The following is a 25336-nucleotide window of genomic DNA, read 5'->3' on the forward strand; positions in this document are numbered from 1 at the left end:
ATAAAAAAGCTTGAAAATTACGAGACAAGAAACAAATAAGTAGATAATCTCACTCAAAAAACAGTGGATGGGATCTGTCTTTGTTTATCACAAATAGAACAAAACTGAGAGTTGAAGAGATAACAATCAATATGACTAATATCTATAGCCTCTCTTTTCCTCTGTTGTTAACATTACTCAACATTTGGATTACATATGTATAGATTATGGTCATTCATATCCTGAAGGCTGTCTTTGCAGTAGGTATGCGTTGTGTCCATTTCTTCTTTCTCTCTGTCTCTGTTAGTCTCTTCGACGCAACCATCTGGAACGGGTTAGGCCCTTCATAGCTCTCCTCTTTAATCCTTATCTTCTTTTTCTTCCCTCTGTCATATTCTTCATCCCTGCCACAATCCAAAACACATTCATGTTTAAGAAAACTGCCCAGTTATGTAACCAACCACATAGCAAATAAACAACAACACTCACCACTCATCTGCTACATAACCAATGCTGCTTGTGCCTTCACTCTTTGATCCCATCTTCTGTGAAGCAGATAATTCCTCATCCCATTTGGCAACTGCAATAGTTATAAGAATCAATCCGATCAAAAACAACCACATCAAGGTTTGTTTGATGCCAGTTCCAAAAAAATTATCACCAGAGTTGAATAATCGGCATGAATGGAAGTCAAGTATCATTAATAATTAACATGGCCAAAGGTCTAACAGTAGTAAGTTGGGAAAAGGGAGGGTAACTTACCCACTGTCTCTGGCACACCCCGTGTGAGAATGCTCACAGCTTCTTTCTGTAACAAGATTGAGGACTCTCTCTTTCTTTTAGACAAGTCAGAACTCCCCAAGGGTTGTTGTTGGTCTGAGGCAAGAACAGCGCCAACCAACATATTCCCATTACTACTAGTTGACGTGGACTGATCATGATCTGCAGCTCTTTTCTTGGATAGGAGCTCCTCAGAGATAATTTTGACAGCTAAAGTACTAGTCAATCTCCCCTTCTTATGCTTCTTCGTTTTTCGTAATCCCAAGGCCATATTAAAGAATTTTAATCCCACCTTTTTCATGTTAAGCTTGCGAGTCTTTCTTGGTGTGGAGAGAGTCTCACTCACAGAAGTTGACTTTATCGACTCAACTGAAGTGGCCAATTCTTCCGGGCGCTGTCCCTTTGTCTGATTAATAAGAACAGCTTCTTCAATAGGTGATTTACTAATTGACGCATCTTTAACCTGGAGCAGTAGCGATATGCAAGTTAGAAACACTCAATCCCGTTAATAAAATTGTGGCCAAGAAACAAGATGCTGACTTGTGATGGTAGAATTACACACTTACCTTCAGTGAGTTAGCAGACTCGATCAAATTGTGAACAGAATTTTTCTCTTCAACACTATTTTCAGCTTTAGCTCCAGAAACAGGCACGTTTACAAGAATTTGAGCATTTGTGCTTCCATTCAGGAGAGGAGACACCTTCCCTGGTAATATTGGACATGTAACCTTCGAATCCTCCTTTACCAAAGATCCTTCCCCATTAGACTGCGGAAGAGACGCTTCCTTTTGGAAGGTCGCTTTGGTATTTAAGTCATTCTGAATTACAACAGTAGGAGCAGCTAGATCACAGGTTTTTATGGGTACTGAACCATTTTCCATCTTAAGGGTCTGTTTTGCCTCCACACAACTTATGGGATTTTTCTGAGGCTCTTTGGGATTTAAAAATTTCTGAGTTAAGCCAGCACGAGCACTTTGATCACATGATTTCAAAAGTGCTGAACCATTGGCCGGGCCATTCACTTGATCTTTTGTGTTAGAAGATACAATCAAAGATGCTCTGTTTGTGGCAAGGCTCTCTTTCTTAACCAAGGGGACTGCATTCTTAGGGACAGCATTTTGTCTATCACGAACATAGAATAGCATATATGCCTTCTGATCAAACACAGTCTTCTCACTAACTTGAAAAACCTACAACAAAAATGTAAAGAGGAACTTACTATTAGCTACTGGATTCTCATCTGCTTGCTTGTGCATCAGTTAGCAATTTAAAATGTGCCACCTCAACACAGAACAATGTAAAGAAATAAACTACTAACAGCAGGTAAAGTATCAAATTCAAATTTTGCAATCCATAAAATGTAGAACACAGCAACTTACCCTATTGTCATCAAGAGAATACCACATGCCACTTGATGTACGAACAAAGCAGGCATAGTGACCAGAATGGCTGCTTCGACCATAATGAACTAACACACCATATAGAGTGTACTTCAGATTGCCTTCCTGTTCAACACAAGTATTCTATCTGTTAAAAATGGATTCATGAAGCTTAAAGATTTAAAAAGTAAATAAACACCATCAACCAAACAATTGACAGAACAGGTCAAAAATTCATGGAACATAGAACACAAGAAGAAGCTCACTTACATGGGGACCACTGACAAAAGGTTTCATGTCAATTGCAGAGGTAAACTGGACTTTCCTATCGATTTTTTCGGATCTATGTGCTTCAAACCGCTTAAGATGTACGGTTAAAACATACGGTGCTTTAAAAATAGTTAGCTGCTTTCTAGCCTTGACTTTGTGCCTGCATCTTTCACATTGGTAAACCTTTGCACCATCATCTAAGAGCTCAACAGCAGTGAAACGTAGAAGTGCTCTCTGTAACGAATCTGCCTTGGAAATGTCGAGACTTAGGTCAAGAAATGGATCAAACTTGTTGGAGCAATGGGAACATTGCTCGCATTTCACCTGAATTAGAAAATAAAAATATAAGAGCAGGTTGAGGCCATTTAATCATGTCATAAACATCTTCCACCCATAGGAAAAAAATATATGCTCAAAAAGATGTACGACTTCCTGAAAGCAAAGCAAATTTACCTGACTTCTTAGGCTGCCACCAAAAATTTTGTGCACCAAACTTCTCCTGTAAGCATCAGAGGATTCACTAGGTACACCAGAAGGGAGACTACACTTGTGCATGCATTCAAGCAAATTGATCATGTACTCATGTGCATCCTCCTGCCGGCAATTTCTGAAGTTTCGGGATATGCCTAAGCAATCAGATGAGAATCCTCATTCATTAGTCTGATTATTAAGCCAAAAATTGGCACACAATAGTGTTAAGCCCGAAAAGTCTGAGAAGCGTACATCGCAAGTTTGAGACCAAATCTTTTGGTGCTAGTATTCTGCCAGTAGCTTGGCGTGCAGTCCTGACATGTTTCTGGATCGCACATAACGCACAAAAACCAGCAACATTACCTACACAAACAATTTACATATAAACACTGTATCAGACACTGAATCATGACTACCACACAGACCAATTAAACTAAAAACAGAAGACATAAGTGCTCTAGCTGATCAAACAAAGCAACAAAATTTAGCATTTGGAGCATCTAAAACAACTTACAATATTTCTGATGCGCAACCGTTTGAAGAGTAGCAGCTAAAGGCTCAGTGTATGTCAAACATTGCAATACAGAATTGAGAAAACATGTATTCCCCAGATTCTGCAAACCCGCACCCTACAAAAAAAATCACAAATCAACAAAATCAATAAGAATCCTTACACCAATCAGTATAGATATAAAGGTAACATCTTTACATTAATTGTACAAAATCAAAAGAGATAAGATTGGCTAAGGAACTCACGATTTTGCGGAAGGTAATGCTAAAGGTAAGCTCAGGATCAAACCCATTTTCCAACAAATCAGAACCTTCAGGTTTCTTAACGGAGGGTGCAGACAACACTCGGTTGTTATTGGAGCAAGGATTCAAAGTCTCGATCTTAAAATCAGAACGACCATTAGAGAAACCATTAAAGGGTTTCCTAGCGGGATGAAACTCGATCTTCCTGAACACGGCTGAAGCGGTGGAAGAAGCAACGGCGCAAGATCCGTTGTTGTTGTTGTTCGACGGATCACGATCCGTTTGGATCCTGAATTCGGTGCTGCTCGTAGTAGCAACCTCCATTCACCCTAAATCAACAATCCGTGGTGAAGGGGAAGAACACGGATTTGTGATTTTCGGGTAACAGAAAAAATTTGTGTAAATGAAGAAGAAGAAAAGGAGAGAGCTTTTGCGGCTGTGTGAAAAGAAAGAGAGTGGCAGCTGCAAACGCACTACTAAACCCTAGCAAAGACCCATCCTCCTCGACATCCACTTATTATTTTAAATTTTAATTTTTTTTATTAAGTTTGTCATTCATACAAAAGCCACATAACATACATAACATAAAGACCGGACCGGAGTGTCTGTTTCGGTTACGGTGGTCTATACCGCGCCTGATAATATTGATGATAGCTTTGACCTAAAATTAAGGTGTAAGTTGAATTTGAAATAATTAAAATCAATAAGATAGATATACGTAAAGCATAAAAAGCCCTTCATTTCATTATCCCCTTAAAACCCCCGCCGACTCTGTCTACTAACGGGCCTGAGCTAAAAAGCCCATTCATATGAATTTTGTGATCTGTTTTTTAATATATTGGACTTACTTATTTCGATGAGTAACGTAATCCCACAAGAGTGCTGCCTAATGATGATGACACATTAATACATTGTGAATTTTTCTTTTTAATACTAGAAAGTTTGGATTTAAAAATTAGTTGATGTTTGTTGGCAAAGTTAATAAAGAAATATTATGTTTTACTGCAGAAATCTGAAATCCTTTAAACATATAGTAGAAATTATAGAAATCAAAAATTAACTGTAAAGAAAAAAGAAAAAGGAAAAAGGAGGAATTGCATGGGAGAAAGAGATACTAAATTGTAGAAGTAAAAAATACTAAAATAAAGACTCCGGACCCGACAGCCATTGTAATTGGTAAACATGTGTAAGGAGGATCCCGAGTCGGTGAAGACTCCAAAGTACGTTTTGTATTTACCAGTAATAAATAGTAGGGAATTTTGTTAACTCTACCACATTTGCTTTGAAAGTTTTCAATACTGCTACAAGTTAAAAACCTTTTCTGATCTACCACAAGGGTTGAGATAAAAAGACGAAACTAACCTCGATATAATGTCATATGTATGAGCAAAAGTAAGAGTATTGTCTACCAGATTTAATAACTTCATGGACAATAATTATTGTCTACCAGATTTAATAACTTTTAAAAAAAAAATATATATCGTTAATAGAATTTGGGAGAACCCATATGACTTGTTTCATATGTAAGAGTATTAAAGTTGTCCACCAAAAATTTCAATGTTGTCCACTGAAAAACTCAATGTTGTCCACCAAAAGTTTCATTATTGTGTATTTCTATATTGGTGGACAAATTTTATTTTCTGCTGGAATTGTTTATATACATAGGGTGTAAACTTGTCTACCACTGAAAAATTCATCCGGTGGGAGAAACATGTCTACTAAAATTTCAATGTTATCTACTAAAAACTTCAACATTGTGTATTTTTATATTTGTGGACTAAATTTATTTTTTGCTATAATTGTCTATATATAAAATGTAAACTTGTCCACCGTTATATTTAAATCTCCATAAAAAAATTAATGTATTTGTAATTAAAAAAAGAATGTAAAGAAGTAGAAAAAGAAAAGAAAAAGTGAAAAAACAAAAAGTGTAAAGACAAATATGAGATGAGACATGAGAGAGAAAGATAATGAATAAAATAATAAATATTTTTGTTTAGTTTTTTGCTAAGGGTATTATAGTCATTTTATTTAATGATTATGGTATTTTAAAAAAGAGTTTTGAGATGTGGTAGTTTGAAAACTACAGTGATAGAGATGTGGTAGAATTGTTAAATTTCTCTAAATAGTACTACTCCCTCTGTCTCATAAAGATTGATATTTTAGGATATATTTTTGTCCCACAAAGATTGATGTTTTGCAAACTTCAAGAAGTAATCATTTAAAATATTAAAATTTTTGAATTGTTATTGGTTTATATTTTCTCTTTCTACCAAAAAGTAATTATAAATTAATTAACAAATAAAAACTAAAAATTTTCTTAATATATGTGAAAGTCTCAAAACATCAATCTTCATGAGACGGAGATAGTATTTCAAACTATTATGTTATGAATTGGAGGAATTCAATAGTTTATCTAATCCCCATAAGATACGCCCATTATTATTGAACCCATTGGCCCCGCATTCGTTAGTACTACCTTTTTCTTTTTCTTTGTGACCGTTGTTATTTTTTTTTGGTCAATTCTAAAATAGGGTATGCATGATTGAGTGTGGTTTTAGGTTTAGGTCAATGTCACACGCGATTAACAACTTTTTCATTAACAAAACAAATATGTTCGTTGCTACAACGACTCTTTGCCACGGTAGTTGGGGCTAACTTTATTTTGTAAAGCAAATTATATTTTTATCTTGTGTATTAAAAACATACTATAAAAGTATAAATAGGTAAATTAGTATACAGAAAGAGAGAAAGAGAAGGTGCATGAAACACACAAAGTAGCAGATACATAGGGAGATGTGCCATGAGTCACGTGCCCCTCCCACTCGACCACGTGCCGTCTAAGCAATATCCCATTCCTAAACTCCACGATTCGTACGTATTCCAATATTAATTGGACCCTAAACTTCCGTTACTTTATGTAACACAAATTAATTAGTGATTTAGTGTGCTTATTAGACACACGCACACGCACGTAGTTTATAACTTCACGTTTGTAATTACGGAGAGACCGAAATGTCTTTTTATATTAGTTCTTCACTTAGTAGGTGGAGTAGTTTATCCAGTAACCAAACCATGCGTTTAACGGTAATTGAGTGTTTAATGCTACAGTATGATCGTGCTATATCAATTTATTGAAATTCATATTGAGATCTGTATGTTTGTACAATGAATCTAATATACTTTACTGATCGTGATTTATTATCACTTTTATTTATCTGTCACTAAGATGTGTCGGTGGCACTCACTCTACCAATTCAGTGAGTCAGTGACATTAACTTTAATTTGGGATTTTTCTTTTTTTTTTTTTCTTGTAAGAAAACAATCTGAATAAACAAATGGTAATACGTTAAAAACGGATTGCTTTGTTCATCCTCATCACAAAACACTAAACCTTTTATAAGAAAATGTTTAAATTGACTCTATTCAACTCCTTTCCAAAATGCCCTCTTTTTCTAATATCCAAATAATCTCATCTGAATTTGGGTCTCTGGCTCTGAATAGATAAATTCGTTATTGCATTTAACTGACGCAGACAAAATTCAATGCCATAAATGTTCTATTTGTTTAGTTGATGGGACAAAAAAAAAAAAAAAAAGTCAAAACCGAACCAACCCAACAACGTAGTTTGGTGATGAAGTAAAAAGGGCTGTTAACATGTAATTTGTGTTTCATCATCATTTCTTGCAAACAATTCCTTTAGCTAATCACTATATTAACATACTATTTTCTTGTGAAGTTTTTTATTATTATAATGAATGTTACTATATTAATGATCCACATGAATACGGATATAACTTTCCACTTGAATCTCGTGAGATAAAGAACACAAGAATAGAGGAATAGGAAGGCATTAGCAATAGTATTCATTTGTTTAGACGGCACATGTTGATTACTAGCTAGATAACGTAAACTTTTATGATACGGAAGTGAAATAAAGTAAAAAGGAACAAATACGTTAAAAATTAGGTTGAGAAAAAAGAAAAGAAAAGTAAAAGTAGAGAGATTGTGATCATAAACCTTAATGATTATGTTTAAGCAAGCATCTTTGCAGTGCAACCACATGCATAGGCTTTTTATGTTAGTTAAAGCACTTAGCCAATTAGCCAATTAGCCAATTTGGTGATCTAAATAAGTCTCATCATCTTCATGAGACAAAGAGGATAGGTCCCCCTCCTCTGTCTGATCCAACAACCCAAACTCCAAATTCTACTCTCTCTCTTCTCTCTCTTTAGAATTAGTGAGAGAAATTAGATGAAAGTAAATTGCTTTTGGTGCCCAACAAACTCCATTTACCTTCAGCTTCAAGGCTCATCATCATTATACCACTTTCCAGTTCAGCTAATTTTACCAGTAGGACAGTGACATAAAGACAGAGTCACAGAGAATGGACCCAAGTTTCAGCAGCAGCAGAAGAAGAAGAATTGGAGGAACCGTTGTTGCTGCAGGCTCTGTTTGGGAAACGAGAATGCAGAGCGACGATGAAGTTAGTAATACTAATACCGCCATTGTCCTTCATCATGCCTCAACCGAAGACAAGAAAATGAGCTTAAAGGAGGAAGCTTTAGGGGTTAATAACGGAAAGAGACGACCTTTGAAGTCTAGAGCTTCGGATACGAAGAACCCATCATCCGTGGAGATTGTTCGAGCCAGTTCAATGAAACTCACGAGGCCGAGATCAATTGGTACGCCTCCGATGACGCCGAGGAGATCGGTTTCTAGTGATGATAAGAGTCCTAATATGTCGGTGGTGAAGAAGACGAGATCTGAATCTGTGGAAGGGGTTGAGAAGACTACTCCGGGTCGGGTTAAGAAGATCCGATCAGAGCTCTGCACGGCGATCGTTAAAGCCGGTGAGTTTGATTCAGTTGCGTTGAGGAAAGTGAACTCATTGCCACCTCCAAACTCGGAGAAACCTGATAAGAAAACAGAGCATTTACCAAAAGAGGAAACCGTTGTTAGCGAGAATTCGAAGATCCCAGATGAAGTTAAAGAGTTCGGTGTTTGTCAGGAGATAATCGTATCTGCTAAATCGAACGTTGACGAGCAGATCGATAATGATGATCACGAGGAGGAAGAGGATGAAGAAGAAGAGGAGGAGGAGAGAGAAGTGGAGAAGAAGAGTGTTGATGTGAAAGAGATGAATGTAGCGAAGGAGAACAGAGTGGTTGGTGGTGTCGAGACTACCAAGTTCAGTCAATTTCATAACAGAGCAACTCCATCTCCGTCCTCTGTTCGTAAAATTTCGCCTCCGGTGATCAAAAAGGCAACTTCCGTTTACTCTGTCCCACTGAATTCTACTCCAAGCACAGGTATTTTATTCAAATCTTGATGCTTTGTTTCATCGGCATCGAATTTGACGTTACCTCTGTTTTAACGACCACTGTTTCCAGATAGATATGCAGAAGGAGAAGAAGAAGACTTTACTCAGTCACAAAGCAAATTGCAGAGTCTAGGTGAGATTTTTAAATAGTACTCTGTTTCAGTAAAGTGCATGTTTTTTTTTTAGTCAGAGAAGTCTGAATTTAGATATGTAAATGGTAAATGGACAGTGGATCTGGTGATGTGGAGAGATGCATCAAGGTCGACGTTAGTGTTCGGCTTCGGAACTTTTCTCATCATATCTTCATCATACGCCAATGATCTCAATTTCAGGTTTTTTCTCAACTGATTAAGGATGTTACACAAAAGTAGTTAAAGTAGTTGGAACTAAAAAATGTGAATGGATATATACAGCTTCATATCGGTGGTAGCGTACATGGGACTCATTTATCTGGGAGTCATGTTCGTATTGAAATCACTAATCTACAGGTATGAATCATGTGATACATATACCTATTTCTCTCTGTCTTTGTCTTTGCATGTTGTTTTTGGTGACTGGCTTTAAAAGGCATTATATAATGGACGCAGAGGAGTGGTTGAGGAGAGGCAAAAAATAGTTGGAGTGAGAGAGGAAGATGTGAAGAGGATGCTCAGACTTATAATGCCTTACCTCAACGAGTCTATATTTCAACTCAGCGCACTTTTCTCTGGCGATCCTTCCACTACCCTCAAAGTAAGTCTTCTTCTTCTCTCTCTATCTTTGTCTCTCTATAACACTTCAAGAAAATAAGATATGATGATGTTGTGCAGATGGGAGTAGTGCTATTCGTCTTGGCCAGGTGTGGCTCTTCCATCACTCTTTGGAACCTAGCCAAATTTGGTACTTTTATCTCTCAGAATTTATGTTTTAAGACGTGGTGTGTATGTGTAGATTTTAGAGTTGTGAATGTTTTTTTTTCTGCGCGAGAACAGGTTTCTTGGGAGCATTCACAATGCCTAAAATATTCATCTCTTACTCAACCCACTTCTCAGCTTACGGTAACTATTAACTAAAAAAACTTCCTTTTATACCTCTCTGTTACATCTTCTTTCGAGACATTTATTCACTCAGGTTGTGTGTGATATACATGCAGGAAACTTCTGGATAAGGAGATTTAGGGACGCATGGGAATCATGCAATCACAAAAAGGCAGTGGCTTTGGCACTCTTCACCCTAGTCTGGAACCTTTCATCCGTCACTGCTCGTGTTTGGGCAGCATTCATGTTATTCGTTGCTTTAAGATATTATCAGCAGAATATGATTTGGTCTACTAATCAAAATGATGACGATGATGATGATGAAAATATAGCAGACGAAGAAGACGAAGAAGAAGAATTAGAAGAAGTACAACAAGTCCCTAAATTCAAAAAAGCTCCTCCTCATATGATGATGATGCCTAATAAACTCAAGAAAATTTCTTAAAATTTCCTTTCCACATATATATATATATATAAACAACATAAATGTAATCTCTTTAGTTTGTTTTAGTTAGGGTTCCTCTGTTACTTCTCTATACACAGCTTCTATACAGTTAATAATGTGAATCTGATCTTCTTCTAAGCTCGAACTCAAACTATGCTGCAAACTGTTCAGTTAACTTAATTTCTGCTAAACATTTGATTAAAATAACCCAAAAAGGCAAAAACAAATAATCTTAATTAAGCTTCTTATGGGCCCCAAATGGGCCTTACTTATTACATAGAATAAAACAGCTTTCGTGGGGAAAAAAAAAAAAAGAACAAATCGGAGAGAAGGTTCACGATTACTTCTTCACCGTCGACCGTCGTGGTATCTCCACTTTTTCCTCAAAAACCCAAACTTCAAATCGTGAACTTCTCTCTCGTTTCGGACGAACAAATTATAAAGGTATCCTTCCATGGTTCTCTGCGAATTCAATTCGAATTCTATGTACTTTTTGTTTTTCTTTCTGTTTTTTTTTTGTTTGATTTAGGGTTTTACTCAAATAATCTTCTCAGATTTTGGCATATGTTGTGAATTGGTTTTACAGATGAGTGTGGCGAGCGATTCTCCAGTGCATTCATCAAGTAGTGATGATCTTGCTGCTTTCCTTGATGCTGAATTGGACTCTGCCTCTGATGCTTCTTCTGACTCCTTACCCAGCGAAGAAGAAGATGATACTGAAGTTTCCAATCATGAGTATATATTCAACTTTCATCTGTCTTATTTCATTCTCTTTTATTGGAATCTTCAAACTTTACTGGTGTTTACAGTGTGTACTATGTTTTCTCAATCATATTTTAGGTCAAAGAGACAAAAGTTTGAGCATTTGGAAACTGTTGAGGAAGTAGAGATTGAAGGTGACGCTCTCTCTTTCTTCAGCCTTATTTTGATGTTTTGTCATTTGTTCTGTTATAATGAAAATTTAAATCTGTTTATGATTGCAGAAGCATCCTCAAGCAAGGGAGAATGCGAGCATCCAGGTTCGTTTGGAAATATGTGTTTTGTTTGTGGACAAAAATTGGAAGAAACTGGTGTTTCTTTTAGATACATACACAAGGTAAGCTGATCTGTTCGATTACATTACAAATTTCAGAATAGCTTTTCTGAAATCAAGTCTTAGTCTTTCTTATTAATGAGCTTTGGGAAATCTGTTTTCTCTTAGGAAATGAGGCTCAATCAAGATGAAATCTCCAGGTTGCGTGATTCAGATATGGGATTCTTGCAACGCCAGCGGAAGCTGTATTTAGTTCTCGATCTAGACCATACACTGCTTAATTCAACCATATTAAGGGACCTGAAACCAGAGGAGGAATACTTGAAAAGCCATACTCATTCTCTTCAAGGTGACACATTCAGCTACTTTGTTTTGCTTTTCTTCGAATGTGACATTTGTGCATGTAACTTCAGTCTTGTTTTTGTCCTTTTGTTGTTCCATCTAGATGGTTGCATCTGTTGTAATTCGAAGAATTTTTTTTTGGTTAATGTCAGATGTTTCCGGAGGCAGTCTTTTCATGATGGAATTTATGCAGATGATGACCAAACTTAGGCCGTTTGTTCACTCATTTTTAAAAGAAGCCAGTGAGATGTTTGTGATGTACATATACACGATGGGAGATAGGCCATACGCACGACAGATGGCAAAGCTACTGGACCCCAAAGGAGAGTACTTCGGTGATCGGATCATTTCTCGGGATGACGGCACAGTGAGACATCAAAAGAGTTTAGATGTGGTGCTTGGACAAGAAAGTGCTGTTCTGATTCTTGACGATACAGAGAATGTAAGTATGTTGTGTAACTTGTCAATGTTTCATGTAACTTGTAATCATGTTATAGAGTTGAGCTGATACTTGGTTGGTTTGATGCACAGGCCTGGCCAAATCACAAGGACAATTTGATCGTGATAGAGAGGTACCACTTTTTCGCTTCGAGCTGCAGACAGTTTGATCACAAATACAAGTCTTTGTCGGAGTTGAAGAGCGATGAGAGTGAACCAGATGGGGCACTCTCAACTGTCCTGAAAGTCCTAAAACAAGCGCATGCTCTTTTCTTTGAGGTATGCCCAAATATATACACACTGAATCTAAAGAAAATTCATCTTTTGCCTAGTTGGGGTTTTTGATTAGTATTCGTTTCTTTCAGAATGTGGATGAAGACATATCTAACAAAGATGTTAGGTTGATGCTAAAACAAGTGCGTAAAGAGATACTTAAAGGATGTAAAGTAGTCTTCAGTCGGGTGTTCCCAACCAAGGCAAAGCCAGAAGATCACCCTCTGTGGAAAATGGCTGAGGAACTGGGAGCAACCTGCGCAACAGAAGTGGATGCATCAGTGACACACGTGGTGGCCATGGAGATGGGAACAGAGAAGGCACGCTGGGCTGTGAGAGAGAAGAAGTTTGTAGTGCATAGAGGATGGATAGACGCAGCTAACTACCTGTGGAAGAAGCAGCCAGAAGAGAACTTCAGTTTAGAGCAGCTCAAGAAGCAACAAGGAACAACGGAAGAAGAGGGATGATAATATGTAACCAATGAGAAAGAAGAAGTTATAAACTTTGTTGTTTAATTGATTATGAAGTAAAGTTTTGTAACCGAAGTACATTTGTATCTCTGATCTTTCAACCAAGATACTAATTTTTGAATGATACGAAATCTCTTCTGTTGTTGTTCATTGCTTGCTTCGTATATGCTTGTTTGACAAGGTGTTTTTATATTATCTACCGACTAATTTGTTGGGCCGGGCATTAACTGGGCCGTATATTACTGTCCGTCGTCTAGTTTTATTTGTTTGGTTTGGTGTTAATTTGGTTCTGTTTCTGTATTCCGTCGTGTTCGCTCGCTCAGACATGGCTGTCGATACATATGCGTCGTCGAACCCTAATGAGGTTCACGAAGATGTTCTTCAGAAAGCTAGAGATGCTTGCTACAAGGTACGTCTTTCCTATTTCTCTCTGTGATTCTGATTCAGGTGATTTAGGTTTATAAGAAACTGTAAATGGTTGGGGGGGTGATCCTTTGATTGTGGCAGGCCAGAGATGCTTTTTACTCTTGTCTTGAGAAGGAATCTGGTAAAAAGCCAACTGAAATCGCGACCGTTGGTCTTCTATACCCTAAGGAGTGTAGCAATTCTAGAACCCAATTCGTCAACAACTGTCGCTCCTCTTGGGTTACTACTCTCTCTTTTTTTCAATTAGTTTGGAAATTTTAATTTGGGAATTGGGATTTTAATGGAAGGAATGGGAATTTTGTAGGTGAAGCATTTCGATAGGGAGTATTGTAGGAACAAGAGAGTTCAAAGGCTGTTGGATGATGGAGATGAGAGGAAAGGTCCAATGTCACTTCCTCAGCCTTACACTTTCAAGCCTTCTCCTTCTACTTAGTTTCCTTCCTTTCCTGGTACTTTTTATTAACTCTTACTTCAATCTATCCTTATTTGACTTCAATCACTGATTCTTTAATTTTGTCTTATCTTTTGAATACTTCTTCCCTTCTTCTTATGATCAAGCTTTTTATCTTGTCTTTGTCCAGGTGTTAAAGGAGTCTATGTTGAGGAAGAAGATTTACAATGGCCAAATACTGTTTCTGAATCATGAGATTTGTTTGCATTGCCTATAGTTTTAGATCGTATTTTGAGTTGTAAGCCTTGAACATGGGAATAAAGGTGGCACATTTTAATTCAAGAACCTGATTGTTTGTTTGCCTTTTGTGTCTATTTCCCAAAACGTTTTGTTGATCAATCTGCAAGCATCTAGTATACACAATATGCTGAGGTTTATATCATATATATGTGCGTGTATAGAACCTGATTGTTTGGTTAGTGAGCTATTGACGCAGTGAGTTATAGTTATAGACTTGGTTTGTTCATCAGTGTTCCCGAAACTTAGGAAATTTAGGAGTGCTTGGGTTTGTTTTTCCTCTGCCTCTTATTCACAGTTTTGGTATCAATAACCGGAAATAGTGGACCGGTTCAAGAATTTGGGCCTATCTGTAGTTAGTTATGATAAGAGTGGAAGCTTCAACTTGAATATTATACTGGTTCCACGATTGAGCAAACAATGTTACATAACACGTTGACACAATTCGATTTGGGAAGGTAGTGGGACGCATGTCTCTTACTTTACGGTCCCACCATCCGCACACGTATACGAGTGTTCTGTCTTGTCGGTTATGTTTCTTTGTGTAATTGTTTTTATATTATTTTTGCTTAACAGTGAAAATAGTAAAAAAGATATATGGATATGAATGTTTGACTTAAACTGAGAAAGATGAAACACATGAGTATCCTCTATGGTTCAGGCCTTGGAGGCAGCAGATACATCATCCATAGTCGAGGAGGCTTCAGGTGCAGCAATTGCTGCTGCTACATTTGCATCCTCTGCTGCTATGGGAGTGGAGATGGGGTGGAAGAGAGATCCACGAGAGTGATTGCTTGAGGATGATATCGCGGTTGCTAGAGAGATGGGCATCAAGCAAAGCCCCTTCCCTTGAAGGTACTGCATTGCTGATCCCATGTCTTCTTCCATCAGTTTTGCTACCCTCTGTTCTGTTGACCTTAAGCTCTCATTGGATGATCCTGTAGCGTTTCCATTCCCGTTTACGCCATTGCACGGTGCAGTGAGGGCGTTGAGCCGTCCTCCTGCCTACATTACCAAAAACCATGACGATGATGATTTGGTATTTCCACTATAGACAGATGTAGAAAGCCATAAGAGACTAAGAAACTGACCTCAGCGGAGAGACCATTGAGGCGTGGACCAACTGCACCTGCACCTCCCAATCTGCTCATGCTTAGTACTTTGACTTGAAGCTGAAGGAACCTAACATACTCGATGATCTCATCCAACATTGATGCCTTATCCGTCTGCATCTCATCATCAACCAATTCAGTTATCATGCTAGATCCAGGACAAGAGTCATAAATCAGGTCAGAAAAATGAGCACCTTGTTGGTGTTAGGAACCAATTCTTGAAGAGACTTCATACGCTCTGCAATGCGTTCCCTCCTTAGCTGTTCAAAACCAAACAATTAAAAACACACAAGATAAGAGAAGAAAAGAGATGTGAGGAAGTGAACAATGAGATACCCGCTCAGCAATGCTGTGAGGATCGGTGGCTTGGCCTCTCCTTGCTCGCACCCTTGGCTTTTGACGAACAACAGGTGCGCTCGTGGTCGAGACTGTCCCTTGTGCTTGTAACCCATCTTGGCTACCAATTGTTGGACCACCTGACTCCTACAATTGACAAAAACAACAACACAAACGGATCAGAAACATTAATAGGTTTTGGAGTACTGATGATGTATGGATCAATGTGATATAGTTTTGGTACCTGAGGGTGATGGAACTGGTCAGGGAACGGGGTGTCGACGGAGAGAGCATGGAAGAGAGAGTTTGGTGGCGGTGGAGGAGGAGGAAGAGATGGATCCCAGCAAGGAGGGAGAGAAGAAAGCATTGACATGGAATCAAGAAAAAAGTCATTGTTTTGGTTTATGAACTCTCCCTTTCCTTCTCCATTCCCATTCTCCATCTCTTCTTCTTCTTCTTCTGTCTTCTTCCTCTGTTCCCTCCCCATTTTTATTCTTTTCAAAAATTTGGATTACTAATTTTTAATTTACTGGCCGTTTCATTTTTCCTCTTTTAATATTTACTCATCAATAAATAAATTATTTTTTTATATATTAATATGTGTCTCGAATCTCTTAAATAATTATCTCAAAAAAAGTCGTATACGTCGCCGGCCTCTTTGTATATTTGTTTTCTTGTTTGCTGTTAACTATCCTAAACCAATTCTCTATTTAATCGAATCTGTTATTTCAGTACACAATCCATTTTTTTTTCAAACTAATTAATTTTAATATCTTAAAAACACTACGCCCTTTCGAATGATTAATTGTATTAAACATGCTTTAAAAACAAATTTATGCAATTCTAAATAAGTAAAACAAAAATTAAAACACAATGAGAGAAAAGAGTGGAACTAATTCATAGGCCCAAACCCACACAGAGAAGCTATTTGGCCCAACAAGAGTAAAATAGCCGACTTCATATATAAATAAAGTTTCTTAAATTATCTATTTTCCACTTTTTCTCTCTCTTCGACCCCTAAAAACAAAAATCAAAACGCCGACCTAAATTGATCGGAAACCTAGAGGTCATCGTATTGCTCCGCCACCATGATGCACAGCCGGCGCCAGATCTTAGTTAAATCCACAGAATTTAATCGGACCATCGCTCTCCAATTAGATCCGGCGCAATCTGTATTAACTCTTTCGGGTATCACTTCCTTACTCGAATCGTCGTCGTCGTCGCATCGTTATTCGTTATCGGATTTCTCCGTTGCTCTAGATGGGAAGCTTTTGAATGTCTCTACACGGATCCAAGTATCTAAGCTTCCTTCTTTCTCAATGCTCACTCTTTACCCTCGTCTCCGTGGAGGTGGAGGAGATGGCGGTGCGACGGGAGCTGAGTCTCGTGATTGTTACCTCAATATGTACGCTGAGAAGAAACCTGACAAGGTTGATCCGAATGAGCAGAGGCTTTCTAAATGGTTGAATTGTGCTTTGTCTAATGAACCTTTGGCTGAGCCTTGTGTGATTGATCTTCTTGGGAATTTGTTTAATAAAGAAGCTTTGGTTCATGCTATGTTGTCTAAGAGGCTGCCTAAGCAATTCTCACATATTGAGGGTTTGAAAGATATGGTGAATATTAAGCTTACGCATGTTGCTGGTTCTGATGGATCATCGCAAGATACCACTAGTGCTCAGTTTCAGTGTCCGGTCTCAGGTCTTGAATTCAATGGAAAGTATAAGTTTTTCGCTTTGAGGGGATGTGGACATGTGATGAGTTCCAAGGCGTTGAAGGAAGTGAAGTCTTCTTCGTGTTTGGTGTGTCACGTGGATGTTAAAGAGTGTGATAAGATTGTGATCAATGGTACAGAGGAGGAAGTGAGCACGTTGAGGGAGAAGATGGAGGAGGAGAAAGCAAAGCTGAGAGAGAAGAAGGCAAGGCTGAGAGAGGAGAAAGCAAAGCTGAGAGAGATGAAAGGTGTCTCAAATAAGAGCGAGAACGGTACTGCTGTGGTGGCTGGTACAGGAGCAAAGGTCGCGAAGATGGCTGATACAGGAGCAAAGGTCGCAAAGATGGCTGATATAGGAGCAAAGGTCGCAAAGAGACAGATGGAGGATGGGAATGTCAATGGCAATGGTATTACTGTGAAGAAATTTAAAGCGGCCGATAAAGTTCCGGTTAATGCTACCAAGGAAGTCTACGCTTCTCTCTTTACTTCCTCCAAGAAGAAGTCTGATTTCAGGGAGACTTACTCTTGCAGGTCTCTCCCTCTTGGCAGGAACTGATTTGTCGAAACAATGTTGTTTACCTACCTGCGTGCTTCCTTTGCTCTGTGATCTTTGTTCTGATTATGTTGAATATTGATCTATATCAGATTGCTTTGTAATTTCGTCACTGGATGTTATAATGTTTCTCTTATTTATAGCTATTGGGAAAGACATAACCATGTTTGCTTGCATCAATGGTGCTAAAACTGGGAAATTTGTATCATAAGCTGCAATTGTAACAAGAGGGTATGTATGTTGTTTACAATCAATTCACGGACAGGCTTTGCAGCTCTAATCAAAATGTTATAATCATCCAAAAACAGACAGCAGATTTGCACAAGCAGTTCACAAAAAGCCAATAGTTGCCAAATCATGGCAACTCAGAGACTAAAGAGCTCTCATTGGCTTAGCCGTGCCTCTCTTTTAAGCACCTGCGCAGCATGGATGTAAAGAAAGTAAAACAACTGGCAAGATTAAGGTTCTCCCAAAGAAGGTAAAACAACTGTCAGAAAAGAGAGAGGGATGTAGGCATTAACCTCATCAGCAAACTTGATCAAAATGGTAGTCCGAGGACGTTGTTGTCCTTCAATGGGTACAAAATGAGCCGTTACCACAGCAGGAAACCCTGCGTTATCCAGAACTCCCTGCATTGAAGAAACCGTGGCTTGCTCATTCTTCTTTTCCTCTACCAATTAGAGTTAAACCCCTATTCATGAATATGTCAAGGGAGCACTCACCTTCACTATGCCGGCAACAAATGCCCCGCAGTTGAATGTTCCCATGTCTTTTGGAATTGAAATGAACCTGCAATTTCAGATTTGTAATCAATTCTCTTGACAAAAAACAATTGACTATCTCTGACTATAGAGCTGGAGCAATCTATACCTGTTCACGAGAAGCTCTTTTTCACTTATCATATACTCATCTTCATGTTCTGTTCCCTTTTCAAGTGAATCAGCAACCTATGGCATATTCGTTATAAGGGCGAGTCAGGATCCATTAAGGCATACACATAGAAAGATTAAACAGCTATTTCAGTTTGAAAACACCCCTCACCTTTCCAAACAACACCTTCCACACTGTACTGTGGACGAAAGATAGAATTCCAAGTAACCGCGTCTCTCTTCGGTTGCCCTGAAACAATATATCCAATAAGACAAAACGACACATGATTGAACTCTGGATTGCTCTTCCATGAACAAAACTTATAACAAATGAAAAATAAACAAAGTATCAGACTTTTTTGGTAAAACACAACATACCTTCTCCCGGTTGCAAAGGAGCTCCAGAACTCGAGATCCAACTGCATACCCAGCATCCTCTAGTCTGAGAGAGATCGAAAACACATAGTTAGGAGATGAGGTGTGAATGAATCAGACTAACAAAAAATGTTATTATACTTAGTAACCAATCAGCTCACCTTCTTTCAAGTTCAGCTATATTGTCAACCTGGGTTTGATTGTACTGAACAAGCTCCGAGAATAAGAAAGAAAATGCGGTCAAGCTCACCTACAACACAATTACAATTCCTTATCAACAACTAAATTTTCAAAACATACTCGAAAATCGAATGATCAATCACACAATAAATATATCAAAAGCCGAGAGAGAGATTTGAATCGAATACCCATCACAACTATTAGATCCGGATCCAAATCGAAACAATGTTCCTCAAATTCCATACTCGGTTCAGTATCAATTTTTATCAGAGCAAAGGTTCCGAAATTGGAAGAGAAAAAGTGGATCTACCTCTTGTTTGCCTTTGCTAAGAGGCTTGTCAAGTACGTTAGAGTACTGCTTCATTTTCCCAACTCCGATCATCTTTCTTCTTTAAATTTTCAGGCAAGAACGAGCTTCCCAGAACCCTAAAGACAGAACCTTTCCGGTGATAGCTATGCTTTTTTCCGGTAAGAAGAATCTCAAGATGTGCTTTTTCAACCTTGGTTTGTCTTCGGTTTGATCAAAGTACAAAAAAATAAAAGTTACTACTAAATAATTTAATAATATTTAATAATCGCATTAAATTAAAATCCTAATCTGAGTAGGAAAAGTAAAAAAGTAAAAAAAAAGTAAAATAAAAAGGACCCTAGCGAGCGATGATAAAAAGGGAGGAGCCGAGACCTTGAGAGAAAGAAGCCCTTAGCTTAAGAGCTTTCACCGTCATTCGAAATCGGCCCTTGTTCTTCTTCTTCTTTCAATCTATCTAACTCTCCAATGGAAGAAGACGACGAGTTCGGAGATCTATATTCCGACGTTCTCCCGCCGTTTCAACCTCCCGTTGTTGTTCTTCCTCCTCCTCCGCCTCCTCACCGTTCAATCGACCTTAACCTCCGATCCCAAGATCAAGATGTCGCAGAAGCGAATTCAGCTCCACTTTCTAGGGTTTCGAACAACGACGCTTTCAAATTATCATCCATCACTCTCTCTCACGACACCACCACGACTCGTCCTCAAGCAATTGGCGACGGTGGCGGCGGAGACGATAAGGACATGAGCTTTGATATCGAAGAGCCCGATGCCGATTCCACGCCTACGATTCCTGGTCTTTTCGTTTCCGCTTCTGAACCTGGAGCGTTGTCTACAGATCGAGGCGTTTCTCAAGTTACGACAAGGATTGAACAGGTTGGTGGCGGCGGCGGCGGCGGCGATGGAGGACAAGGAGAAGGAGATGATTGGGATAGCGACAGTGAAGATGATTTGCAGATAGTGTTGAATGAGAGTAGCCGCAACGTCATGATCGGAGGATCAAGAATGGGAGACAATGAAGATGACGATGAAGATGATGATGATGAAGACCCACTTGTTATAGTGGCTGACACGGATCCTAATCAACCTATGGAGGAGCAGCTTTGGGGAGAAGATGGTCTGCAAGGTGTTGAAGGAGATGGCAAAGATGGTGGAGAAGCTGGAAAAGGGACTGGACCTGGAGGTGTTACTGGACCGCCCAAAGCTGGATATAGCAGTCATGGGTTTCATCATCCGTTTCATTCTCAGTTTAAGGTCAGTGTCGATGCAACACTGTTGTCATTGGTCAGATTACTTAGTAGTAGCTCGGGTTCTTGTCCTGACCCTGTTTTAGTTTTCTTTAATTATGTCTACATATATTATCCTTTGTACTTGTACCTAAACCAGAATGCAATGCAGAGTATGTTAATGAAGAGAAAATTGGAGTCTGCTTATAGATCTTGACACAACCATCTCTTTACTTCATAAAATTAAGAATGTGAAAGGGAGATTATAACCTTATCACTTCCTCTCGTCTACATGGCTATTCTACAAAGCTATCAATTACGCTGTTCAAGAGTTTTGCTTTTTTGAAAATTCCTTACAGTTAGTAATTGAAGAAGACAACAACTTCTTGAGACCCTAACCGACTTTATGAAGCCAACATCCCATCAAAGATTTTATGTTTTCTTTTGATTAGTCATACCAAAGTTACGAGTATTGAAGCCGAAACAAATAAGGGTGGTATTAATCTACTTGACATATACATATCTTTCTCTTGCAGTATGTAAGACCAGGGGCAGCCCCTATTCCCGGAGGTGCTCCACCTACTGGTGGGACAACAGGTCAAGTTCGTCCACCGGCCAACCTTGGTCCTATGGTTGGTCGTGGCAGAGGAGATTGGCGTCCACAGGGAATGAGGAATGCTTCTGCTCCACAGAAAGGCTTCCACCAGTCTTGGGGTAGTAATACAGCAGGGCGAGGACTGGACTTTACTCTTCCCTCTCACAAGTAACTTTTTTTCTTTCTGTTCGGACTAATATCATATGCATATCAATCTATTTTACTTATTTGTTCTCTGACGTTGGATTGTACCAAGTTTTTATTAGTGCAGATCTTTATTTCTTTTATTTGATGTCTACTCTTTTGTTTTTTTTAGGACTATATTTGAGGTTGACATAGAGAGTTTCGAGGAAAAGCCTTGGAGATATCAAGGAGTTGAAATGACAGACTACTTCAACTTTGGACTAAATGAGGAGAGCTGGAAAGATTATTGCAAACAACTGGTAAATAATGACCGTTTTTCATACCCTTATGTCAGCAGATTAAGAGTACTAAGATGGGCATCTTTTAATTTCATACAGGACCAACACCGTATAGAGACCACGATGCAAAGCAGAATACGTGTTTATGAAAGCGGTAGAACGGATCAGGTAAAGTGGATCTTGGCATTTGTTGTGGCGCTTACAAGTTGATTATTTTTCTCAGACAGATGATATTTTGTCTACATCAGATACAAAAGGGTAACAACGCATTCCTAATCAATCTTTTGTACAATGACAGGGTTATGATCCAGATCTACCCCCAGAGTTAGCTGCAGCAACGGGAGCGCAGGGTGTTCCTGTTGATTCTTCAAATGTAGTAAAGCCAGACTCAGTTCAAGGTGATTCAGCTAAAGTGCCAGCCAATGTTCGACCTTCACTAGTATGTTTTCTCCTTCCTTTCCTCTCACTGTTAAGTTGCCTTGTCAATATGTGGTTCATTATATTGTATTTAACAACGGTAACATCTGGACAACTTTCTTGTTAGTTTTAAAAGCTTGAGTGTATTTATTGAATTTGCTTTCTCACAGCCCCCTGGAAGACCAATACCTGTGGAAACTGGTTCTGGTGAACGTTTGCCATCCATTGATACGCGGGCTCCTCGAATGCGTGATCTAGATGCTATCATTGAGGTTGAACATGTTTCAAATTTATCTTGATTTTGGTTTACTTGCGAGGCATCTTTGCATACTGTATTCTGACTGCTACTAACTGATAATGATTATACTGCCAGATTGTATGTCACGATCCGCATGAGGATGAACCCTCAGGTGAAAATGGTGCAGATCAAGCTGATAGTAGCCTTCCTGGAGAAAATGTCCCAGTTGAGACTAGTTATGTTCAGAGCCGGAGACCTGACTCGGAATCTGCTGAACGTAGTCCTGCCCAGGATGAGCCACATAAAGATTCTCCCAAAAAGCAAGACGATGAGATCTCTAGGAGCACGGCTGATAGTGGTCAGAGTTTTCGTTCATCATCTCCTGTTGGAGACAGAGGCACAAGGTCATCAAGTGTTGATCGTGAAGATGTGGGAGGTGAAGTTGGCAAAGATGCTGAGATGGAGGAGGAGCATAAAATGAGTTCTACAGTCCCTCAGTCAGCAGTGCAAGAAGATGATGGAGGAGAATCAAAGACGGAGAGAAGTAGTGAAAGCAGCAAAGCAAGATCTGGAAATCACAGAGATTATCAGCGATTAAAGGATGGTGCAGAAGAGGAAGTTATTCAAGATAAGCATTATGCTCGACCAGCTAACAATAGGAATTATCATGATAATAATGCACCACATGAGAGCAGAAAGAATCCAGACAGAGGGAAGGAAATGGAAAGAACACGTGCGCCGAGCAAAGGTGGTAGAGAGAATTCTATTCCCCACATGGAGCTTGATTCTAGTCATAATAATTACTCAATTGCAAATCGCGAGGATTTTGATAAAAGAAAAGAGCGAGATGTTGATGGCGGGGTCTGGCACAGGAAAGAGGATGACCCATACAGTAGAAGAGGTGGGGATGAAGGATCTAGGAAAAGAAATCATGAAGATGATCCGGGCTCTAGGCAGAGGAGTAAAATGCGAGATAATGAAATACGCAGCAAAGATGACCATATTCCTTCCAGAAAGCATATGGATGATGTTGCCAGAAATACTTATGAAGTGGATGATCACATTAGCAAGAGGAGGAAGGATGAAGAATACTTGAGAAGAAGCCGGCCTGAAAAAAATGAAATTACGTATGGTCAAAGAGAGTCAATCAGCCGCCTGAAACGAGAACGTGATGATAGGTTGGAGCATCAAAAGAGAGATTTCCAACATAAAATCAGAGATGATTTTGACGACCACATTTCTCTCAGGCACAGAGATGATTTCTATATGCAGAGAGATGGAAACGAGAGGTTGAGGGAGCGTGAGGATTTGGATAAATTGAAGCTAACGCACGAGGATGGTTTATCAGCACGAGGAAGAGAGAGGCAGGTGGCTGTAAGACCCCACAGAGGTTCAGAAGACCGATCATCTAGGATGAAGGATGAGTATAAAGTTTCTGACAAAGATCATTTCACCAAAGATACAACAAGGCATACTAAACAGGCTAAGAGAAGGGACTACCCTGGCGAAGAAAGTTCTTCCCATCATAGAGGATATGAAGACTTCTCTGCACGTGCAGACGACATTGTTAGCAATGAGAAGAAACCAAGGCAGGAGAGGACAGGTGCTAAAAGTGACAAGGTTATTGATACTTTGGATGGACAGCGATTGCAAGACAGAAAACATAAAGATTCTAGACGAAAAAATAAAGAACAGCGAGAAGGCACAGAATCATTGAGGAGCAAGCAAGGGGAGCAAAATGGCAATTCCGTAGTGACAGTATGCTCCACAGCTTATAATTTTATTTTTCTATTTTCATCCAAGTTTTGAAACTGAACATAACATGGTTATTGTGAATGCAATATACCTTTCCAAGTTTTTTGTTCTGTTGCCTAACTTACCTAAGATATCTCATGGTTTGTTCACTTTTTTTTGCTTCACGGTCAATACTGATGTTTCTTTCATTCCTTTCAGGGCTCAAAAGGAACCAGTGAAGCAAGGAATAGCAGGAGTGAGATCCCACAGCAGCCTAACGCCAAAAGACACAAGGAAAACGCATCCTCTGGCGATGAGCTACACGATTCAAAGAAAGGACGTACAAAATTGGAGCGTTGGGCAAGCCACAAAGAGAGAGATGATGCTGTCTCTGCCAAGTCATCATCCGTTTCCACAAAACTTCAAGAGAACGAGAAAAATACTAATGGCCGGCTTAATGAACCTGTTCCTGGATCTATTGGCAAGAATCGGGATGTAAGTGAAGAGAAAAGTGGTCATGACCTTGCAGAGACCAAAGATGGAAGCGAGAAGGGACCAGGAGACCGGCACTTGGACACGGTTGAGAAACTCAAGAAACGAAGTGAAAGGTTCAGGCTTCCAATGCCCACGGAGAAAGACACTACGGGAGTAAAGAGAATGGAGTCTGAGACGCTGCCCTCTGCAAAAATAGAAGGCCCTGTGGATTCAGAGGTGAAAGTGGAACGGCCAGCAAGGAAAAGACGGTGGACTAGTAGCTGAGAGTCATAAACTGGAATTGAAATAAAAAGCGAGGAAGTAGCTCTCTTCGGCTGGGTTGAGGGACAGTTTGATTCTCCATGTAGCTTCCGATGCTTAAACAAATGACATGAGATTCTCCCATCCCACGGAGCGGTTGTGGCAGTAATGCGATGGAGGATCAATCTCAGTGGAGATTACTTAGTAGACTAGAGAGAGTGTGTGGGGGAGGAGCTAAGTTGTGTAAGAATAGGGAGAATACGCATAAGGATGACTCGAGAGAATACTCTTGTAGTAGTTGATGTAACTTTTGTCAAAGATTATTGGTCTTTTAGTTTTGTTCTTATACTATAGCGCCTCTGGAGAGAGCGAGGATATTTTAAAAAAATACGAAACGACACTGTATTATATATATTGTAGTAATTTTGTTACTGTCTTAT

The 25336-nt window shown here is 39.1% G+C and overlaps 8 protein-coding genes across 9 annotated transcripts; 5 read left to right on the forward strand and 3 right to left on the reverse strand.

The window, feature by feature from the left end:
* Positions 1 to 17: 17 nt before the first annotated feature.
* LOC104735018 (ubiquitin carboxyl-terminal hydrolase 23) lies at positions 18 to 4334 on the reverse strand. The gene is made up of 10 exons (XM_010454735.3): positions 3636 to 4334; positions 3394 to 3508; positions 3132 to 3242; positions 2862 to 3034; positions 2409 to 2732; positions 2139 to 2264; positions 1326 to 1949; positions 742 to 1222; positions 469 to 559; positions 18 to 383 (listed from the first exon to the last, which is right to left on the reverse strand). Exons 1-10 carry the CDS (start codon positions 3954 to 3956, stop codon positions 215 to 217), a joined length of 2535 nt encoding a protein of 844 aa, XP_010453037.1. The 5' UTR covers positions 3957 to 4334; the 3' UTR covers positions 18 to 214.
* Positions 4335 to 7305: 2971 nt separating this feature from the next.
* LOC104735029 (reticulon-like protein B21) lies at positions 7306 to 10554 on the forward strand. The gene is made up of 8 exons (XM_010454747.3): positions 7306 to 8944; positions 9026 to 9088; positions 9185 to 9287; positions 9369 to 9443; positions 9543 to 9687; positions 9765 to 9834; positions 9927 to 9992; positions 10088 to 10554. The coding sequence occupies exons 1-8, from the start codon at positions 8020 to 8022 to the stop codon at positions 10414 to 10416; spliced, it is 1776 nt and encodes a 591-aa protein (XP_010453049.2). The 5' UTR covers positions 7306 to 8019; the 3' UTR covers positions 10417 to 10554.
* Positions 10555 to 10694: 140 nt separating this feature from the next.
* LOC104735040 (RNA polymerase II C-terminal domain phosphatase-like 4) lies at positions 10695 to 13122 on the forward strand. Of its 2 annotated transcripts, XM_010454755.3 has the most exons (8): positions 10695 to 10860; positions 11003 to 11151; positions 11257 to 11312; positions 11400 to 11512; positions 11618 to 11798; positions 11944 to 12233; positions 12323 to 12508; positions 12595 to 13122. In XM_010454755.3, exons 2-8 carry the CDS (start codon positions 11003 to 11005, stop codon positions 12967 to 12969), a joined length of 1350 nt encoding a protein of 449 aa, XP_010453057.1. In that variant the 5' UTR covers positions 10695 to 10860; the 3' UTR covers positions 12970 to 13122. The 2 variants fall into 2 exon arrangements, with proteins under 2 accessions (XP_010453057.1, XP_087327335.1); XM_087471209.1 differs by having other exon boundaries at positions 10720 to 10860; positions 11257 to 11512.
* A 74-nt stretch (positions 13123 to 13196) lies between these two features.
* Positions 13197 to 14231, forward strand: LOC104735049 (uncharacterized). Its single transcript, XM_010454763.3, has 4 exons — positions 13197 to 13381; positions 13480 to 13617; positions 13703 to 13847; positions 13980 to 14231. The coding sequence occupies exons 1-3, from the start codon at positions 13298 to 13300 to the stop codon at positions 13829 to 13831; spliced, it is 351 nt and encodes a 116-aa protein (XP_010453065.1). The 5' UTR covers positions 13197 to 13297; the 3' UTR covers positions 13832 to 13847; positions 13980 to 14231.
* Positions 14232 to 14621: 390 nt separating this feature from the next.
* Positions 14622 to 16034, reverse strand: LOC104735059 (transcription factor LRL3-like). Its single transcript, XM_010454775.2, has 5 exons — positions 15779 to 16034; positions 15535 to 15681; positions 15393 to 15458; positions 15178 to 15312; positions 14622 to 15091 (listed from the first exon to the last, which is right to left on the reverse strand). The coding sequence occupies exons 1-5, from the start codon at positions 16019 to 16021 to the stop codon at positions 14744 to 14746; spliced, it is 939 nt and encodes a 312-aa protein (XP_010453077.2). The 5' UTR covers positions 16022 to 16034; the 3' UTR covers positions 14622 to 14743.
* A 487-nt stretch (positions 16035 to 16521) lies between these two features.
* On the forward strand, positions 16522 to 18078 carry LOC104735066 (uncharacterized). Its single transcript, XM_010454786.3, has one exon. The coding sequence runs from the start codon at positions 16623 to 16625 to the stop codon at positions 17799 to 17801; it is 1179 nt and encodes a 392-aa protein (XP_010453088.2). The 5' UTR covers positions 16522 to 16622; the 3' UTR covers positions 17802 to 18078.
* LOC104735075 (uncharacterized) lies at positions 17979 to 19672 on the reverse strand. The gene is made up of 8 exons (XM_010454795.2): positions 19533 to 19672; positions 19204 to 19292; positions 19046 to 19109; positions 18840 to 18917; positions 18669 to 18745; positions 18521 to 18587; positions 18320 to 18427; positions 17979 to 18214 (listed from the first exon to the last, which is right to left on the reverse strand). Exons 1-8 carry the CDS (start codon positions 19602 to 19604, stop codon positions 18182 to 18184), a joined length of 588 nt encoding a protein of 195 aa, XP_010453097.1. The 5' UTR covers positions 19605 to 19672; the 3' UTR covers positions 17979 to 18181.
* A 169-nt stretch (positions 19673 to 19841) lies between these two features.
* Positions 19842 to 25335, forward strand: LOC104735083 (FIP1[V]-like protein). Its single transcript, XM_010454805.3, has 8 exons — positions 19842 to 20783; positions 21292 to 21518; positions 21667 to 21793; positions 21872 to 21940; positions 22071 to 22211; positions 22360 to 22461; positions 22563 to 24185; positions 24381 to 25335. Exons 1-8 carry the CDS (start codon positions 19998 to 20000, stop codon positions 24918 to 24920), a joined length of 3615 nt encoding a protein of 1204 aa, XP_010453107.1. The 5' UTR covers positions 19842 to 19997; the 3' UTR covers positions 24921 to 25335.
* Position 25336: the final 1 nt, after the last annotated feature.

The sequence above is a fragment of the Camelina sativa genome, chromosome 2, assembly GCF_030686135.1.
Source record: "Camelina sativa cultivar CO46 ecotype springtype chromosome 2, ASM3068613v1".
Classification (NCBI taxonomy): Eukaryota; Viridiplantae; Streptophyta; class Magnoliopsida; order Brassicales; family Brassicaceae; genus Camelina; species Camelina sativa.